Below are 21003 nucleotides of genomic sequence, written 5' to 3' on the forward strand. Positions count from 1 at the left end.
AAGGTGTATTAGGGTGAACTGGTTATACTAACCCATGAGACATCTGATTGATCTTGGTCAGACACACCAGAAGGCCCAGCCAAAGCATGAAGGCAGGACAGGGCAGTCGGTTACCCTCACGGCTGTTTTTAACTGGGCTTTAAAAGTGGCCACATTTGTTTCCAAGACCACTCCTGCTTCGGGATGTGAAGGAAAACAGCTGAAAAATGAAATAATCCTGCTCTGAAACTGCAGGCCTCCAGTATGAGATGATGCGGTCTTGTTTTGAGGTGGCCTGACATTCAAAGCCAAGTGCTTCCAGACCCACAGCTCTCCTTTCTCTGTTTGCAGGATGTTATAAAAATGCAACAAAAATCCATTGCATATCAGCAGGCCTGTGAAGAATGAGGCACTGGCCTTTGGTCATGTGCAACTGCACTACAGAGCAGAAAAAGATACCGTGTAATAAGAAAACAGCATCAGATGCCAAAACCTGGCCACAGCCTGGCGGGTCCAAGTGCCGGGGCATGCCTATAGAGCACTGCTGGTCACCGCACTAAGGCAGGATGAAACATAACAAGTGGAAAACTCAAGTGCTTTATTTTGAATGGAGGATGCCCTGGTCCCCACCGCTATCCACTCAATCTTGCCTAAAAGTGTAACAAAGGTGTAAGCTCTCTGCCCTTACTCCTAGTGTGCATAAATGCATGCAGCCAGCGGGCAAATCAAAGTCAGGAACTGGCCGGGAACAGTAACAATCATGGCATGTTGAAAGAGAAAGAGAAATGCCTGGCCAGCTCAGGCTAACAAGGACACAGACAACATCAAAGCATGTTTTATTCAGTAGCATCTCAAGCAGGAGCCAGACTCATGCCAAGGAGCAATGCTGTCTAACCAACAGTGGATGGGGCTGAGACTTAGTGATGGCTCCATTACTAACGCCCTTCTCAGTTCAAGGCAGGTTGCTTAACCTCTTTCCACCAAATTCAGCAGGGATATATCTTCAGTTCTCCATTTACAATGCTGAGCAGTAACACTTACCTAATCCGCACAAAGGTTATGAGGCTCAGATATTTAATATCTACAGTGTGTTTTGAAATCTCAAAGGGCTTGATCTTGTGCAGGCAGTGGGGCAAGAGCAAGCACTGCAAATGATACGTATCATTACTAGCGAAACACAAATACCCAAGTTATACCTATCGCTGGGGGTCCTGGACATCAGACACCCTCTCAAAGAGTCACCACTTCCCTACAGGTCGCAGGCATTCACCCTTCCCAAAAACCAGGCTACAGATGTCAATCCTGAGCTGGAGCACAGAGCAGGTTTTCAGTGATGGAGGAGCACAAATCCTACCAAGCTGCCGTGGAGATCAGTGTTTCTAAATCTTCAGAGGCTTAAGGAAATCTAACCCCCCTGAATCAGTGGTCCCCTGCTTGGAAATCTCCAGGAGCACTGCGGTCCTGCCAGGCCGAAGGGCGGTAACTGAAAAGCACCTCTGTGACTTCAGGCTTTCACAGGCAGTTGATAAAAATCAACCCAAGCCGTCTCCACACCCAGCCATCCACGTTCCCACCCCACGGACATGGCAGCCCTGGGGTAGGGCAGGCTCTCCTGCTTCTGAATCACCTCCCAAAGTGCTGCAATTTTCAGCCCTGTGCACAGAGGTGGAATGAAATCCACCCGGTAGTTAACTTGCCATTGCATGTTTTTCAGAGAGCTCAGGTGTAAAGTTTGCAGCCAGTCAATTTTTACTTGTTTTTGTTAAGGAACAAAACCTTAAGAAGGGGTAAGAAATGCTAAGGAAGGGTAAGAAAGTGCAAACAAGGGTGTAAAACCAGGCAGAGTCGGTCTATTGATTTTGGACAGTGGCAAGGAGCAGCAACGCTTTTTTGAGAAACAAACTTCTCTTCAGCAAACACACAGCCTTCACCCAGGAGCAAGCCAAGCCCAACGCTATTCCAGCGAGCGAACAAAAAGTGCATTGAGGAGATGAGGGACACCGCTGTCACTCTGCAAGGGCAAACTGCAAGCTTCTGACACTTCCAGCAAGATGGTTCCAGCGCAGAGCTGCAACAGCCCAAAGGAAAGACTACAGGGTCAAGGAAAGAAGGGTGAAGGAGGAAAACAGATGGTGAAAGGATGGAAAGGACAGGGAAGTGACATTCTCCCTGGGATGTGGAAACCAGAGGTAAATGCACAAAGCTACAAACAGCAAGCATCCAGAAACCGCAAGGAACTTGCACAGGAAAAGTGAGAGATAAAAAGTGCCAGCGAGCAGAATTCAGCCTTGCACAGCCACCGAGTATTATCAGTAATAGCATGTTTCCTTGCTCGGCATGCAAAGATGGACATGCACTGCTCAGACCTCATATGCTTTTATGTGTTATTTCAGCCTGTAATGATGTCTGTCTCTCTATATTACAGGTTTCAGACAGTCTCGCAGAGTGGAGGATTCGAAAGGCTGTTGGAAAGCTGTAACATCACGCAGGGCGTGAGCAAGCAGCCCTTGGCGCTGGGGATGGCCGGCTACTCACACAGCCCCAGCCCGTCTGCAGGCAGGCCGCTGCACGCCGCACGCCGCAGTCGAAGCGAACAGAGCACCAGGCGCAGGCAGGGGTTCGTTGCTATAAGGTTATGTGAACGGCAGACAGCTCCGTGGGGCTACACTACAGCTCAAGAGCATCACAAAATATGTGCATATGGGTATAAAACCATGCAGGTAGTTGTAAGGATGCACCACATGCCGCGTGTTGCATTTGTGCAGACACGTTTATAAAAAACAGACTCACAGGCGTGTATACGTAGAAACACACAGTGTGTGCGTGTAGGCATGTGTGTACGCACACACAGAATGATCTTCACCCCACTGAACTTTATAGGCCTGAAATGGGAGACCGGTCACACTTGTCTATCAACTTGTATAATCGCTGGAGAAAGCCCAGCGCCTTTGGGGGCTGCTCTGCCTGCCCCACCACAGACATCCAGCTCTGGGTGGGGTGAACCATTGACTGCCTCTCCCCACAGCCCATTGAGGGAGTTCAGGTAGATGGCTCTTGGCTCCCTAATGTTCAGTGGGGTTAATCCCAGCTCTGCACATAAGTACACAGAGACAGCTGACAGTTCCACATCCTGTTCTCAACTGCTTATCATTTTAATTAAAGTTAATCATTACTGCCAGACATCTGGGAATGGCAATGAGTCCAGCAAGGGGGAAGGTGCAATTAAAATAGTTCATTTCTCGGAACAGAGAAATAAATTGGTTCACCTACGTGAAAACACTTTCCATTTCTGTTTCGTTGAGAGCCTCAAGTAACTCCAAGCTTGAATCCAAAGCACTGAAGTGTGGAGGCTGGATGGCAAACACTGAGTGTCAGATGAAGACATGGATGAAGAGTACATGGTGGTGACTCAGACTGGAGAAGTGGTGGGGAGATGCAGGAATAAATAAAGAGCTGAGAGTGCAGAGTTTTGGAAGTAACTGGGATACAGTTCTGGGCGTCTGGCACGGAAGGACATTACAGCAATGGAAAGCAAGGCTCTACTCCAGGCACTGAGGGACACTGCAAATAATTAACTCTCATTACTGCAGCTAGTCTAAGCATATTTGGATTCTGAAATGTAGATAAAAAAATGACAGATAAAATTTGAAATTTTTTCACTTCACAGAATGTTAGGGGTTGGAAGGGACCTCTGTGGGTCATTTAGTCCAACCCCCCTGCCAAAGCAGGGTCACCTACAGCAGGCTGCACAGGACCTCATCCAGGAGGGTCTTGCATATCTCCAGAGAAGACTCCACAACCTCCCTGGGCAGCCTGTTCCAGTGCTCCGTCACCCTCAGAGGGAAGAAGTTCTTCCTCATGTTCAGACGGAACTTCCTGTGCTTCAGTTTGTGCCCATTGCCCCTTGTCCTGTCGCTGGGCACTACTGAAGAGTTTGGTCCCATCCTCCTGACACCCACCCTTCAGATATTTATAGGCATTTATAAGGTCCCCTCTCAGCCTTCTCTTCTTCAGGCTAAACAAGCCCAGCTCCCTTAGCCTTTCCTCATAGGACAGATGCTCCAGTCCCCTCATCATCCTCGTAGCCCTCCTCTGGACTCTCTCCAGTAGCTCCTCATCTTTCTTGAACTGGGGAGCCCAGAACCGGACAGAGTACTCCAGATGGGGCCTCACGAGGGCAGAGTAGAGGGGAAGGAGAACCTCCCTCGATCTGCTGGCCACACTCCTCCTAATGCATCCCAGAATGCCATTGGCCTTCTTGGCAGCCAAGGCACACTGCTGGCTCATGGTCAACCTGTTGTCCACCAGGACACCCAGGTCCCTCTCCGCAGAGCTGCTCTCCAGCAGGTCCACCCCAAGCCTGTACTGATACATGGGGTTGTTCCTTCCCAGGTGCAGGACCCTGCACTTGCCCTTGTTGAATTTCATCAGCTTCCTCTGCGCCCAACTCTCCAGCCTTTCCAGGTCTCGCTGAATGGCAGTATGGTCTTCTGGTGTATCTACCACTCCTCCCAGTTTTGTGTCATCAGCAAACTTGCTGAAGGTACACTCTTAAACCCTTTCATTCCTGACGAGGACTATTACTCCATCTTCAGCCAGCACTAGCTTAGTTGTACAATGGATAGAGACAGAAACGTCTGTGGGTCTGTCTTGACAGGATCAAGGATGAAACCATGACACAGAGGCAGGACTGAGAGACCAAGAGGAAGCCAATTATGTTTTTGAAGTGTGGTCTTTCACACTGTGAGCATTAATAAAAGAATGACCAATATTTTCTGGCACTGATGTGACTTGCTCATCTAATTTTTACTTGGGTGGCGTGCATTTGGGTACTCAAGCCTCACTACAGAAAAGCCTGCAAGCTTCTACTTCAATCCACCTCCAGTCAGGACAGCATGAAGGCAAGTAACAAATTCAGGTAAGTGTTTATGACAATGGGACTTCACATCTTATGAGCTTTCCTGCAAAAAGATGCTTCCCTCAATTAGGACCAACATGCACAAAGATACCAGTCTGCAGATGCTGGCTTGAGTCTCCCCAGAGGGCTGTGGAAGCCACCAGCCTGCGACGTGCTTCCTGAACACAGCATGGTACGTACCGGACAAGCACAAGCCAGAGGTGTGTTTGGGAGATCAAAAGCTTAATAAATAAAACGCCCCTGGCAAAGCAAGGCTATGAAGTTGCTCTTTCTTTCATACTGGCAAAAACTCATAAATTAAGAAAACCATGTCCAGAGAGCCCAGAAGACCTTAAATCACACTAAACTAATTCCAAGGCCACAGTTAAGAGGGAAATCATCCAGAGATACCATTTCCAGTGGGCAGCACACATTTGCTGGCAAAACACTGTTTGTTTGGTAACTCTCTCAGGTTACCAGTAAGGACATCCAGACCCTGTGCTTTCACATTTACAAATAAGAAAAGTCCTGGAAATCTTCCCCTGTGTGTCCCACTCCTCTGTTTTTCATCGCAACTTCAAAGTTTCTTGCGGCCTTAGAGAAAACACTGGCCTAATTACCTCTGAGATGGCATTTCTCTAAGCTGGTATAACGCAACGAAGACTCACTCAGGCATGAGGATTGGGGGGCCCATGCAGTAGGGTTCAGAGGGCTCACACCCCCGATGCAGAACATTCTGTGGACCCCCCATTACTGCCAAGTCTCTCCACAAACTCTCAGATGGCCTCTGCCCGACTGTCACTGCTCCTGTGCCGGGTGCGGGAACCACAACACATCCAACCAGCCCAGGTCAGAGCCGCTTATCAGCCATGCAACTCATCACGTGCTGTCAGAGACAGTCTGCAAAAACAAAACAACAAATGGGCTAACATTTGCACCGCTCATTTGCTGGGGCCCATCTGTGCTTCAGCTTTCCAGTGCGGATGAAACGGATGGAGAACCCTCATCTGGCAAAAAAATTACCCCGGACTTTGCATCTGAACTTGCCTCCCTCCTTGGCCTCCTCACAGATTCCAGTGGACAAACATCTACTGTCTCATTGATGCATTTTATTATCCCTTGTCAGATTTTCTCCATTAATTTCACCCACATCATTCCAGCATAATTCTCTACATTTTTCAAAATTAAGCACATTGTCTTCCTACTCATTGTAGGACTAGCATGGGACATAAGCTTTGCATTCTTCTTTTACAGAATCGCGACTGCATGTGACAAAACAATGCTCTGGCTTTACAGTTCTAGACAGTTCTCTAAAGAGTTAAAAAATCCACTGGACAGGGAAAGATATGCAGAAAAAGCTAACAATTCCAAAGAGTTGGGAATGATCCCACTCTCAAGTCACACTAAAAGACATATGCACCAGTAGCTGCTACAGAGTAGGAAACAGTTGTCATTAATATTATTTTATCAGGAAAAAAAAAATTCCCTTCTTGAACCGAAAGGGGATTCATAGCACTTCACTTCAGCTTTCTGGAAGTTAACATCAGAGCTAAGCGAGCCACTCAGGTTCCATCTGTAGTTACAGGGTGAGAAGCAGCTGAATGGAGAGAGACCCTGCGTCTGGTTTAGACTCACCTCCTACTTCTCTGTTGCCAGTTCACAGCTTTCTGTCATTCCTGGTTAACTTCATATTGGCATGGAAAGATTACAGTAAGGTTATGAAGGTCATGTTCCCAGAAACTTTGTGAGTGGTGACCTTCAGGGAAGGTAGCAAGAAAGCTTTTCTGAATTTTAAGCCTCTGCTAAGCTGCAGAGATGAAATCCTGTCCCTGCTGAAGGTCAGTAACAGCTACCACTGAGTCCATTGTACCAAGAAGCTCTCCTTCTGCAAGCTGTTTCCCTAAATTCTTTGTACCTTTGAAGTTCAGTGCCTGATTTTCATAATTATTTTCTGACTTGTGGACTTTCATATGCTGGGCCAGGTTTGGAACACTAATAGCATAGGACAATCATTCTTTGAATAAATGCAAATTGGATGAGCCATAAACGTTCAAAAGAAAAACCTTTCTCATAAACTGTGCAGACTTAGAAAGGTTGGGAGAGGTATGAGTTGCAACCCTCAGGTCCCTCTGTTTATTACACAGGTTGTCAGCTGTGTGCTGTGGGATTGAAGAATGGCTGGGTACGTCCCGTGCCAGGCAATGGTGTGACCAACTAACAGCTTCCTTTGCTCTCTGTAATTAGGAAGAAGCTGTAGCAGAAAGCAAAGAAATCAGCCCATAACTGGATATGAGGACAGGCAGGCCATCATAGCTATTTCTACACTGTTTTTGAAGAGCGGGCACAAGCTTGCCTACCACCCACACTGGACCCAAATTAATGTCCAGGCATGGGTCTGAGTGAAATGCAGGACACAGAAAAAAAAGCTTGGCATTGCTTTATTTCCCAGCACCGCCCGCAGCTTCCACCTGCCTGCAGCCCAGACTGTTCAGGTACAACCATCATCACAAACGCTCCAACAAGATACATCCTCACGAGACGGATGAACTAGCCAGGGCGTTCTTTCCTTAAAGACCTGCTGCTCCATGCAGAAGGCGGCTATGGAGGATGTAGCTCTCTTGAAGCACTCACGCGGTCATGAGATGCAATGCCTGCCCAAGCTTTTCAGTGACTACGAGCCTCACTTTCCAACGCCATCCAGACGTAAACATGTTCTACTGTGAAGCACTGAGGCAAATGAAATACAAATTACAGTAAACTGCAAATGAAATAAAAAGACACTACGTCAGGCACAATAAACTTGCGAGGCACTTCCACTGGAAGCTGTGATAATATGCTGGAGAAGTCACCGTATGTTTACCCAGGGTTCATACTCTTTGCTGGGCACCACTGTGCCTGCTGCTAGAGATGGGAAATACTGGGCTGGAGGAAACTGGGGTCTACCCTAATACGGCTGGGTGTACACTCATACAAGCAAAGCCTATTAATAAACAGATTACGGAAACAGACTGGCTTTGGGGAAGCATCCAGCCCTGTCTCTGAGCTGGGCAGCAGCAAATCTTCCCTGAATCATCTAAGCTAGAGTGAACCGAGCCAGACTTCTCCAGAAGAGAAAGAAGGCAGTGAGAAGGAGGGCGGCAATCACAGCGCCGCGGTGTCAACGAATGTGCTAGAGGCCGACGCCACAACATATCCCTCAGCCGCGACCGTCGGGACGCCGGCGCGCCCAGCCGGCTCGGGTCAGGTCTGTCTGGGGCACAGACAAAGGGGTCCCAGAGAAGCAGCTGCCCCCCCAGTGCAAGCCACCGCTTTCTGCACCGCGCGTCTGCGGGTGAACCCTGACATCAGCCCTCTCCGCTCCTGTCGCTGGCAGTTCCTGTCTGAAGGAGGGCAGCTGGGGACGCAGCGAGACCCTACATATTTTAGCGAGCACCATTCGGCCGCCGGCAGGAAGACAGTGCGTTAATTGTCGCACAAGAAAGACTGATCTCATGAGATAAGACTTTAATTGCAGCTTCCTCATCCAGCGGGGTGCAGATGGCATGGGTCTCACTGCCCCCTCCCCAGCACGCCTCAGGCACTTCGGATCTGCTCCCAATTTTGGATGAGCAAATGTCTGACTGAAGAAGTTCTTGGGAATGTATTTTTTCCCCTCCACCTGCTCCTCTGGCTTTCTAAACACAGAAAGAAAACCCCACAGGAAATAAGAGAGGAAGTCTGGGGTTTAAATTACACGCTGACGTGCTCAATACCTCTACAAAAACTGGGTATCTGCCTTGCTTAGAAACAACTTCTAATCCACTGTCAGAGGATTAGTTATCATCAAATCATAAATTCTAAGCTAGAAAGGAAAGATTAGGTGACTTAACCTTCTTCTCAATGTAGCCGTGCTTTTCTGTCCTGCAATAAATTCCCAGGCTTTCACTCATCAGGAGAAGCACTCCTGGAAGCCACCAGTCCAACCCCAGCACCGCGGCACCGGGGGACAGGCCGTCAGGGAACAGAAGAAAACGCCATCTCAGTTGTGCCTCTCTGCCTGCTCAGCTCCTGCATTCATCAAGACAGAAGTAGAAATGGAATCCACATTTAGGGCAGATGAGGCTTATGGCCTTTACTGGGTAAATAAGGCACCAAACCGGTGCACAAAGTTTGCAGGGGAAAATGCTGCGAGGACCCTGGGAGGAAACAGCAGCCTCTGTTTTAATCTGCCCTGCCATCTTGGTGGTGTTTGGGAAGGACCATCCTTCCTTGTGATGGACTCAACACAGATGAAGCTCTTGGTAGTATCAGGCCAGAAAAGCCCAGCGCTGGCAGTGGCCACAGGCCCCCACGCAGCAGGGCTGCCAGGCGTCCCCCAGGAGCTCTTACCCTGCAGTACTCGTCGATGGGCTTCAGCCTCTTCACAGCTACATCTCGGACATGGCTCCTCCGGAACAGGATCTTGCCTGAGGGAGGAACAGATGAAAGGGGAGGGTTAGAGGCATCATCTGCCATTCAGGGTTAACACAACAGCACCGAGCAGAAAGGGCAGCAGACGGGGTTTCATCCCCAGCTCCAACCACTGCTGTTGGCAGTGCTGGCGGCTGAGCTCTGCAACCCCGTTATGTCCCCAACGGAGGAGTCCCAGTACTGGAGAGGTTCCCAGAGCAGCAGCTTCGTGTGACTGCAGCCCCCCACTGCTACAAGGCAGACAGGACAGCATGCTTGGAGGAGGTGCGAGCAGCAGATCCGCTCCTGCCCTGGGAGCACAGAAACACGCCGTGGGGCAGGCAGTGGAGGGACACGGGGCAGCAGCTGTTACAGAAGCGTGCGTGGTACCTCTCGCAGCTGGGTGCTGCTGGTCTAAAGTTTGCACAGGAGATGCAGCACATGGCCAACAACTACCACAGGCACAGCGGCTCTGAAACCTCTGCGACTGCCATCGAAGCCCCGCTTGTGCGAGCTGCTAGAAGGGGACCACAGCGAGTCACGGGGCAGAGGGAGTTTTTCTGATTTCATCCTGTAGATAACACAAAAAGTTTTGGTTCCCTCTTAGTAACGCCATTATCCTGGAATGGACTGACACTATGTTAGGACTCTCTTCTACTTCAGGGCAGCTTTGGCATGTCTGTGCTGGCAGTGCAGGGAGCATCGCTGGGGTCGGATGCGGGCTCCATCTACGTCCCATGCCTGCCTACTTAGCTGCCTCCCACTGCGGACACTCTTGCCCTTGCAGGCAGACAAACCACACAGGCAGCTCATGAGCAAATACAAGGCTGCTGGTGACAGAGCCCTTATAAATCTACAGAGGGAAACCAAATAATAGAAGAAAAATAAACAAACTCTCTTTATTTGAAAGTGAAAAAAATAATAACCTCAGTGTCCTTGCTGGATGACATTTCTGCAAGCAGTTAAGATTAAATAAACAGCTGGGTTTTGTGTGAAACTGATTGTAACAAAGTTTATCAAAATAATCTAGGAGCTGAGTTTCCCCCCACACAAGGATGTCATAGAATTGGTATTTTTTTTGCTAGAAGGGATTATATCTTCATAGCCTTTTTTGGTGATTTTCTTCCCTCTTTCTTTTGTGCTGTATTTCTTTTAATGTAATGAGACAAGAATAAATTATGTGCTCTCCTTGTGGTGCAGAAAACAGTATCTGCCAGCATTATTTAGTCCATGAAATGTCTACGTAAAAAACCCACCGACATATATACCACCCCTTGGCTCCAAACTTCTGCCAACAGGCAAATAAGATACTTGGCCATAGATCATGGGATAAGAAAATGGACTGGGAAATGAAATCAGATCCAAAATCTGAATATGTGGCTTTGATTTTGTCACGATTACACAAGCTGAGAGGTCAATGAAATGGCAGCCTTTAACGGTCCAGCAGCAGAGGTTCTAAACCCTCCCAGACTCTGTCCCTTTTGGTTGCCTTTTCTTCCATAGCTGCTAATCTGGAAGGTGTGAAAGCCTTTTGTTTCAGGCTGGAGAAAGTGATTTATCTCCATCCCCAAATCTGGCAGCAAAACAGTTTGTCCTGTGAGGTAAAGCCACTTCCTAGTGCCATAAATTTACCTCTCTGGGTTCCTTGTGGTTATTTCATTACAGAGCTGATGCTGAGCCATCCCCATAGGATGCGATGGCACGTGCTCACAGAGCAGAGAGGAAATCTTCAGTAGGTGCCTGAGATGTTCATCTGAGCTTGAGCAATTTAGACAAAGGCTGCTGGAGAAGGAAGGTGGCACTTTCATCTCCCTGCACCGACCGACTTTAGACACACCAAAACCTTGCTGCTCTCCCGCTTCTGTGTCCAGTAAACAGGGAGAACTACCTGCGCCTCCAAAACATTTCTTCTTATTTCTGATAGCCTCTGGGACCACACCGTACTTGTACTGCACAACTGCAGTAAGCCGCTTTTTGGGGGGGAAGAAGTGTGGGGGTAGCTGTAGAGACAAGACTAGTTCCTTTCCCAGTGCTCCAGAAACGGTGGTGTGAGAGATTTTGGTATTTCTTTGCAACTTTTATAAACGTACTGCAAAGAGAAAGCAGCATTTTTGAAATATCCTCACTTTCTGGCTTTCCTGTTTTCAGTTCAAGCCACGAGTTGAAAGTTGAACTGGTGACCATATAAAAACATAAAGGAACCAAAGACTTAAACACATTAAAGATCTCCTGTAAATGCAATTCAGCTTTCCTAAAAAGACAGTTTACGGGGAGGCCCAGTCTTCAAAGTAACATAATAAATGAAAGACTCAAACATAAGAAACAAGATAAATATAATAAAGAACGTTATATTAAACACAGAGTACAAAAAAGACCCCAGGATATGATGAGTCTTAATTCAGTCCTTAAATGGAGATGGAAAATATCAGGATGACTGCAGAGTTAGGATGAAGCAAAGCCCAGAAGGTGCTTCCATTTTTATCCCTTCAGAAAAAGGAAGATTTTCCCTCTGCTATTGGAAGCTGGAAAAGGCTCGATGAGGGCTGTGGGGAAGATCTGTAGCTGCCCACTCCAGTATGGCACCCAAAACTGAGAGTTGGAGAAGGCTGAGCAGTTTAGAGCATCATGGAGTAGCAGTCAACAAAGAAAAAAGAAGAAAACCAAGGACATTCTGCAAGCACATCCAGCTCTGGTGGGCAGCAAGGAGGGACCCCCTCACAAATCCTGGGGATCCTCAGGCAGAGAAGCCTCTTTGCCAGCGGTACTGAAGCACCTCTAAGGAGGGACAACTTGCCAAATGCCTGCCTTCTCCCCTTTTCTGGGAAGACAGACTGTGCTGACAGAAGCTCAGCCAAAGCCATCACAATTGACCAGCAGGAACCACTGCAGATCCAGTACAAGTTACTACTGCTTTCTCCAGTTCCCCAATTTCTACCGGTCTTCCTCCAAAAGCAGGGGAGGTCCCATGGGACTGGAAAAAGAAGATAAACAGAGAGATCCATGCTATACACTCTTTACACTCTCCAAGCGGGTGCTCTGGACACAGACCCCTTAATGGCAAGCCTAACAGAATCACAGAATCACAGAATAGTAGGGGTTGGAAGGGACCTCTGTGGGTCATCTAGTCCAACCCCCCTGCCAAAGCAGGGTCACCTACAGAAGGCTTCACAGGACCTTGTCCAGGCGGGTCTTGAATATCTCCAGAGAAGGAGACTCCACAACCTCCCTGGGAAGCCTGTTCCAGTGCTCCATCACCCGCAGAGGGAAGAAGTTCTTCCTCATGTTCAGATGGAACTTCCTGTGCTTCAGTTTGTGCCCATTGCCCCTTATCCTGTCACTGGGCACCACTGAAAAGAGCTTGGCCCCATCCTCCTGACACCATCCTTCAGATATTTAGAAGCATTTATTAGGTCCCCTCGCAGCCTTCTCTTCTTCAGGCTGAACAAGCCCAGCTCCCTCAGCCTCTCCTCGTAGGGGAGATGTTCCACTCCCCTCACCATCCTCGTAGCCCTCTGCTGGACTCTCTCCAGTAGCTCTTCATCTTTCTTGAACTAACGAGGTAGCTAGGGTCACTATAAAGAAATACAGAGCAGGCAGACGGCCGCGCACTGGGGGCACATAAGAGCCAGCAAGGAGCTCCCAGGACGGCAGTGGAAAGGAGCATTTCACGCAGCGCTAACATGAAGCGGGGAAGTCCCACAGTGGCCGGTAAATGCAGAACAGCCCGGGCCATTTTCTTGCAAGGGTGGAGTAGGAGTAGTGGTTTATGTGCCACTTGGCTTTTCCTCTGGGTAGTTTCCACATCTCTAAGCAAGGGATCTACTTCTATGTGAGTAATACAGCGCTGCTTCCTCTCTCCTGAATTTTACTGCAGCTTTTTTAAGCCTCCTCAGGCACTACACCCCCATTTTACAGAAGGACGAGCGGCTTTTTAATCAGTTTGCAGCCCAGCTAGGAAGTCAACGGGAAGTCCACCTCAAACTCAGATGAGAAGCTATAGGCTATGTGGGACAGTGCGGCCTCATGAAAATATTTCATTCACTGATGTACCAGGCTCGGACTGGGCCAAGGGAGGTCTGGCACATGTTAGGAAGGACTCTGAGGACTGCAGTACTGGGAAGCAGAGATGTGGGGAAGACACATGGCTCCAGCCCTGCTGCTAATGGAGGATAACAATATTTATTTTTATCCTTTTTTCTTTAAAGAAAATATTATTCCTAGGAAATTAATGTGGATAAGAGGCAAAGTATCAGGTTTAGCATTGTAGGGGACATCTTAAGTCATCCCTTCATCTCTCTGTATATATATAGATGTAGCCTTTAATTCTGCGACCACACACCTCTTCTCCCACAAGACCTTAGTTTCCTTCTGCATACACAGCGTGTGCACAAAGTGGGAAGACTAAAGCTATGCAGGAGACTGTCTAGCTGGCAGATGCTGATTCTGCAAGCTTAAAGGTATCCTCTGAATATCACTTTATTCCTGCATAACCTCATACTCAGACTTTAACAAGTGCTGTGGACACCAAGAACAAACACGCTTAAAAGCATCTCAGTGCTCTAATCTGCCCATTAGCCTACAGGTCTGTGCTGAACACACCAGGAGGGTCCACAGACTAACACTTTGTAATGGTCAGGGACGTGGTATGTGCAGGGAAGAAGCCCAGCTCCTGGCGAGCTTGGTGACACTGTGAAGCACAGTCTGGAGGCAGGACAACACCAGGCATCACTAGGCACAGAAGCGTTACAAGTCCCTTAGGGGGTGCCTAGCAGGAGAGTCTGGTCTATCCTCTTCAAGGGAGGGGGACATATGCCATACAGCCCCTACAATCTCCACAAATGCCAGCTGTCACAGCAGCTATTGCCCTAGACTGGTGATTTGTAAGCTCTAAGGGAGCCTCTCAAACAAATCTCCTAATCACACCTTTCACTGCCAGGGAGAGGTGCCACATATCTGTGCCTCGAGACCTTCTAGAGGTGTCTTCAAGATCTTCCCACCACCATGCCAGTGGCTCAGCCTCCCTTGATGCTCTTGGGAGCCAGGCAGTGAGTGGGAGCTACAGCAGGGGCATCAAGTAGGCAGGAAAATCACTGTTTAGCTCCTTTCCAAGACTGATAGACAACAGATCCTCCTCTCATTCTTACTCTGCTTGCCGAGCTTGAGTGTCCTTTCAAGGGATGTCTGGGTGACGGATTGGTGTAACGACACCAGTTGTTTCATGCAAGGAGCATCTGTCAGAGGTTAGGAAGAGCCCAAACCCACTGTCAAAGAGATGATGGATAAATGCATATTCACATTTAATCTTCCACTTCAAGTACTGTCACCACACTTCAGAGGGCAGTACATGTAGCAAGCCGTACGATAAATATTCAACAGCAGACAGCTTAAAGACTAATGGGTGCATTAAAAATACTATAATGTCTCATCTCCACTATGTTTAAGAGAGACATGTGCTGCTTCTGACCATAGAAGCTCCAGCTGTGGAAGCTCTGTTGGTCAGCTGTCTCCCACAAGCAAGGAAGAACTGTTTCTGCCTCTTCATGTTCTTGTTACCGTGCTGTTGGTTCTCTCCTCTTTTTACCTGAGAACTTGGGAGGTACCAGGTCTATAATACATATATTGCCAAGCAATATGTTCAACCTAAGATCAACTTCTCAGAGACAAAGACTGCTTACGAGATGAGGTCAGACTCTTTTTGCAGTTATGCTGGGCTTGCATCAGCAAAAAAAGAGTAAAGAATTTAGCCCTCATGCAGTTACGGGTTATCTTTTGGGGCTAAGCAGCTTCCTCCAGTGTAACCACAACCATTTTGCTGCTCAAGTATTTTTATGAAGGCTTCTACTCCTTACACATAGCTGTTGTTATTATTTTTATACACTGAAGAAGCACAGATGTGCAATCAGATATGACACCAATTCCGCTCTACCCATTTAAGCTGTGACATCCACCTCAGGGTCCTGCCTGAAACCTGCTGGCACCTGTCACACAATGTAACCCCCAAATGGAGCATTTCGATCCTCACTGCCACCTTGCAGTGTACAATAGCTAATGCAACAGCACAACACTATGGGACAGAAGAACAGTTTTATGTTTCTCATGGAGGTACGTGCATTTGTCAACCAGATGGCAATCTGACAGTGGCCAAATAGAGGTGTGTTCCTTCCAAATAACATCTCACTTTCACATGGGGATCCCAGTTTCCATGGATTGTTTCATCCACGATTTCCTGGAGCCAGAAAGCCAGTGCCAGGGTCCTAACACTGATGGCATTTGCTCCTAACAAAGAAAGGGGAGGGAAATGATTCATAGTGTTTCCACTGGTGGGAGGGGGAAGGACTTTTTTAACAAGTAGAAACTCGTGACAAGTCAGAACTGTTGGCTGAACTTGGCTGCCAAAGAGTCTCAGTTGATAAAGGCCTTTGCTAATCAGCAGGAATTGCTATGGAAGGTGACAAGAGGTGACCAAGACAGATGGGGCAGCCAGGAAAGCCAACACAAGCAGTAACAATATTGCCCTGAGGTACGGGGGATGGTGGGGAGGGTGTCCTTCTGCACTTGGATCCTGTTTTTAATGTGCATTAGCTACAATGTTAAAGAAAATCACCGACAAGCAATAAAGCATAGGAAATAACATGACCTGTATAAAAGAGTATCACCAGGAAGAGAAATCTTCCTCCATTAGAAGTGATAAGCAGAAGTTGCCCTTACATGACTAATTACAAGGGGAAGCCAAAGACAGGCAAGAGGCGAGGCTGGATTCCCCACCAGCAAAGAGGTCCTACCTCTGAACCTTTCCATTGCCTGTAGGGATGGCTACTATCCTCCAGGGACAAAAGCATCAGCTCTAGAGCAGCTTTGCTACTACAGACTTTGAGAAATCAGTCACAGCGGGAAGAATGAGCAAAGCCACGAGCACCGATGCTGAAATTCGGGAGTGACAGATGGGGGCCACAGGGTGCAAATCTCAAGCTAACAGCTCTGTTACTGTTTGTACAGTGTTTTGCATAAGCCAAGAGCTACTTCATGTTGCTCTGTGTCCTGCTGCTATCACCCAAACAACCCACTGCTCCTGTAATCTACTCTTCAGCTGCCCCAGCTGCAAATCTCCCACCTCTCTGAAGCAAGGCAGGAATCATGGTGCAAGAAAATTATGCAGTGTCTGGTCTGGAAAGGGCAGGCAAAAGTGCTACAAAATCATCCTTTTGATTTTCTTACTGTGGGGTGGCTCTCTGTGCATTGGTCTGTATGTACCAGCAAACCCAAAGATATCCATTGCCTTGCTTAAACCAGATGTACCACCAGAGTATAGCGAAGTACAGCATCTGCCCGGCACAAGAGGATCTCAGTGTGAGCACAAGTCCCCACAGCCTGTAAAAATGTTCCCAGTCTGTGAGTGGTTGCAACACTTTGGGAGTGTTGATTCAGTTTCTTCAGTGAAATCGGTGCCTCCTTGAGCTACACAGCTCAGCTTCCCCAAGGTGGAAAGTGAACTCTTTTGTAATTACTGGTTTCAAGTGCTACATTAGTCTGCAAACAGCCAACTGCTTTTAATTGCAGAAAGCAGTCAGGTTGTCGAGAGGGAGAATGGTATTTATACCTGCAGCCAGCAACACCGGCAACTGGCACACCCTCACCCGGAGGAACCGACCTGATGATAATTCCAAGTCCCACAGAGACGAGGAGCCAACAGAGGGTCATGTTTTCAAAACATCCGAGAAACACTGCCTTAGGAAACAGCAGGGCTTCCTCACATGGAGGATGCAGGACCGTCCCCCCCTTTGCATACAGGCTTTGCTGCACTGGGAGCAAAAGGCACAGAAAAACAGGAAAGGCTATGCAGATCCAAAGCATCACCCTTGCCTGTGCATACTTCTCCCCTAAGATAAGAATTTGCACAGTTACGCATCCACTACACCTTGAGTTTTGTTGAATATCCCCCCAAAAGATCTGTTTCCAAATTTCCAGGACCAAGTCATCTAACTTTTGGAAACATCAGGGCTTAAATAACAATCAAACTATCTAGACCCTATACCAACTGATCAGAGAAATGTCAACCGCTACGTCTCATTGCTAAAACACTTGGTTTTCCTCCTGTAGCAGTTGACACCAGTGTCTTGCTTTCACCTAGGCAGTTTGTGGCTCCTAACCTGTGATCTCCAAATCACTAGTGATCCACAGACAGTCTGCAGAGCTATGTTCAAGAGTAACTTTCACTCCCTGGCTAATGTGGGAGTGATGTGGATCGCTGTACGTTGGTCCAATGAGTTTGAGAACCATCAGCCCCTGTTTGTATTACATATTTACTGGTGAGCATGTATGTATCATCCAAGCTACTCCAGCTCCTGACCCCATAGCAGGAAAAAGCAGGAGCCTCTCAAATGCTTTTGTCCCACTTTAACCATGCAAAACGCTCTTTCTGAAGGGCAAGACCATGCCCTTGTAGCTACACTAACTAAACCCTTCCTCTGCTCTTTCCAAAAACACATGAAGTATCACCTTGCTCACTGGGGTTTGTTGAAGTCCATAGGAGTCTTTCCAATGACAGTCGGCGGTATGGACACTCAGGGAAGGACCATACGGTCCCACCTCAATCTCTTAAAGCAGGAGCCTCAGCAAATTGAGCCTATTAAAACATTTGCACTGCCTTACAAGCTCTTATGAGCCCTGTCATTAGTGCACGCGCTGGTGTGACACTAAGCCCGAGACACTACCTCACAGGCACTGGGCCAGCGCCAGCCTTGCCGACAGGGAGCCTTTGAGCTACATCCACTGGGGTCGAAGACCTTGCAGCAAGGTCACTGGAGGGAGATGGATTTGCACCACACCCTTGCCAAACTATACTGGAAAAGCACAGTAAGGCCCTAGCCACATCCTTTGGCGCGACTGGCAATAACATCGCTTGGGAGACTCCACCCTTAAGCCAGTTGAGAACAGAAGCTGTGAATAAAACCATATTTGCACTCACACCACGCAGATCAAAGTTATTATTACTAGGAGGTAGGTCATGCAATAATGCAGTACTATGGCATATACTCTTACAGGAACACTGCAGATGGAAATTGAGGGGTAGGGATACGAGAGTGGCTTCACAAGGTCACAAAATAAGCACGCGCTAATGAAAGCAATAACGCCCGTCGTCACATCCCTCTGCTGATTGCATGCAGAATGAAAATACATCTACCTTGGCATGTGGGGCCAGAACATCTTTCTGTTCAAACACTTCTTCTAATCAAAAACAAACCCTCTATTTCTAGCACAAATGAAGCAAAATTCTGTGGAAGACTCTGATTAAGTCAGCTGCCAGGTACACGTCCCAGATTACAGGAGGTGAAATTCAGCAGTCAGATTGGCAGTGACAGTGCTCCTCAGAGCAGCTGTGGCATTTGGAAGGCACCAATTAACACAGAAATTAAACAAACAAACAACGTGGTGGCAAACATAACTAGGTGTCTGTGCTTGTCAGAGGCTGGAACTCAACAGCTAGGCTTTCAGAGAGCAGTATTCAGAAATTAAACCCCTGAGCTTTGCAAAACAGAGCACCGTTCTCTTTCTCCAAATGAAAGTGGTCTCCTGGAGTCCTCCAAGCAAAACCTCTGACTAGTTTTAAGCTGAATTTTCAGTAGATGATGACAGGCACAGAAGCAAGCCACTGCACAACAACCAGACCAAAGCTGGCCGGCCTCTGAGTCAGGAAGCTCATCTGCAGACCAAAACACCATCTCAAGCCACAGGCATCATTCTCTGGTTCCAGACACATCTTTTTAGTATGTCTTACCTTTTTGTGTCATTAAGACAATCTCTGGTAGGGACTTCCTCTCTGCCTGCTCTGATCCCTGATAAAGCTACTGTTGATTTCCAAAGCTCATGAGCACGTGCTTTAAGGCAGGGATGGCTGATATCTGTGTGTTACAGGAGAAGAGAAATGGGTGCTTTTATTTCCAGCACACGTTGGGAGTCTGATCAGTGCAGTCACATTTGCAGCTCCCTGTGCTGACTCTGAAGCTGGACCTACACCCCTTCCCCTGCCTCCTCTGAGCCTGCAGTGCAGCAACCCAGATGGGACATGTGAGCTGGCCCCATCACCTGACGAGACAGCCTTTGGGTCTGGTCTGTGGCCAGGCCACCAAGCAGCACCTCCTCTTTAACTCTTGACCATGAAGCCACCCTTATTGCCCCTTCCCGGCTGATGGATGCACAGCTAACCCACTCCTTTGGTAGGCAGTGGACACGGTGATCCATGCAGGCACACACAGCCTACTCCAACACGAGCCAGCATCCAGCCACTCAGCCTCCCAGGGACAGCAAGGCTCACTCAGATTGCTACACCTTGGCTGCATGACTAAGAGCACTCACACCAGCAGTTACTACAGCTCAGCTGCTGCACAGGAACAGGGAAATGACTTTATAATTACTTATCAGATAACCACCCTCCTTCACACCCGGCTCCTCCATCTGTGAGCACTTCAGCCATTTCCAGCTCAGGTCACTTAATCCAAACTATGCTCACGTGCAACTTGGCTCCAGCAGTGCCGCCTGACACCAGCAGACAGCTGAGGATAATCTTCCTGCAAAATTCCTCTCAGTTCCTCCACATGTGAGTAAACACAGAGTTAAGTATTCAAGCGCACCTCGGAGGACAGAGCTGCTGCCCTGGAGCTCAGGGTGGAGGGTGCTGAGCATCCACAGCTTTCCAGAGCCGCCACCTCCTGGGTTCAGCAAGTCCAATCAAAGGAGGAAACGGCACTGTCAGATGTCAACAGCTTCACCCACTGCAGAATAAAAAGCCTCTTTCAGGGACTAATGCTCTAAGCAATTACTCGCCCCTTGAAAGGAAAAGTGCCTTCAGCCAAGGTGACAGCAGGACCCTAAGACTACACATGCTTTCGTTTCCCTTTCACGGTTAATATAGCCTTTTCATTTCCCAGAGTCAGAAAAAAAAGGTGGACTGGAAACTAATGATTTGTTATTTTTTATTTTCAATAAGGATTGCTGGGCCAGCAGCACAAAGACATGAAAATAACCCCAACTTTAATGCTAAGTTAAAAAAAAACCAGTAACATGATTAGGCACAGGAATCTGAATTAGGAATGTGAGCTGATAATTACTCTTTTGGGCCCTGATTAACTGCATGTGAAGCCATGGAGACACTGAGCAGCCAAACGGGACTGACTCCTAACAAAATCCACACCACCAAACAAACTGGTCTTTCTCTCCCTGTGCCACCACACAGGAATGGCAGCTCCCCAAATGCTGTTTGCCTTTGTGTCCTGGTGTGCAGTGCTACGCAGGGCTGGCCAGAGGTACAAAGTCCCCCTATTGGCTACCTCAGATATCCCCTCTGAGGTGGTCCAGCCTGCAGACTTGTGGTCTCCAAGTAGAAGGTCAAGAAAGGACAGATGCCATCTCCTCCATTTCTAGATGGCGAATCATCATCCATGTGTTTAACTGCTACAACACACGAAAGCAGCTTCTATAACTGGTAGTTATACTGACAAGGGACAGAAAATTTAGTCCACTTTGTTGCAGCAATGTAAGAGTGCTGCATTCTACTGGGTCAAAGATTCTGCAGCCCAGCTCCCTGTCTACAAGAGTGGCCAGTAAAAGACAGGGAAGAAATTCAAGAAACAGGACATGTGAAATGGGATCCTTCTCCTGATATACACTCCTCATTTTTGCACATCAGTGGTTAGATTCTTTTC

At 48.0% G+C, this 21003-nt stretch overlaps 1 protein-coding gene across 3 annotated transcripts in view; it reads right to left on the bottom strand.

The window, feature by feature from the left end:
• The window catches only part of SH3PXD2A (SH3 and PX domains 2A), a 269372-nt gene that overhangs the window by 150198 nt on the left and 98171 nt on the right, over positions 1-21003 (bottom strand). For all 3 annotated transcript variants that reach the window (XM_075423671.1, XM_075423672.1, XM_075423670.1), the window contains exon 4: positions 9245-9321. In XM_075423671.1, the coding sequence (XP_075279786.1) occupies positions 9245-9321 (77 nt within the window). The remainder of the gene's footprint in view (positions 1-9244; positions 9322-21003) is intronic.

The sequence above is a fragment of the Opisthocomus hoazin genome, chromosome 6 (assembly GCF_030867145.1).
Source record: "Opisthocomus hoazin isolate bOpiHoa1 chromosome 6, bOpiHoa1.hap1, whole genome shotgun sequence".
NCBI classification, from domain to species: domain Eukaryota; kingdom Metazoa; phylum Chordata; class Aves; order Opisthocomiformes; family Opisthocomidae; genus Opisthocomus; species Opisthocomus hoazin.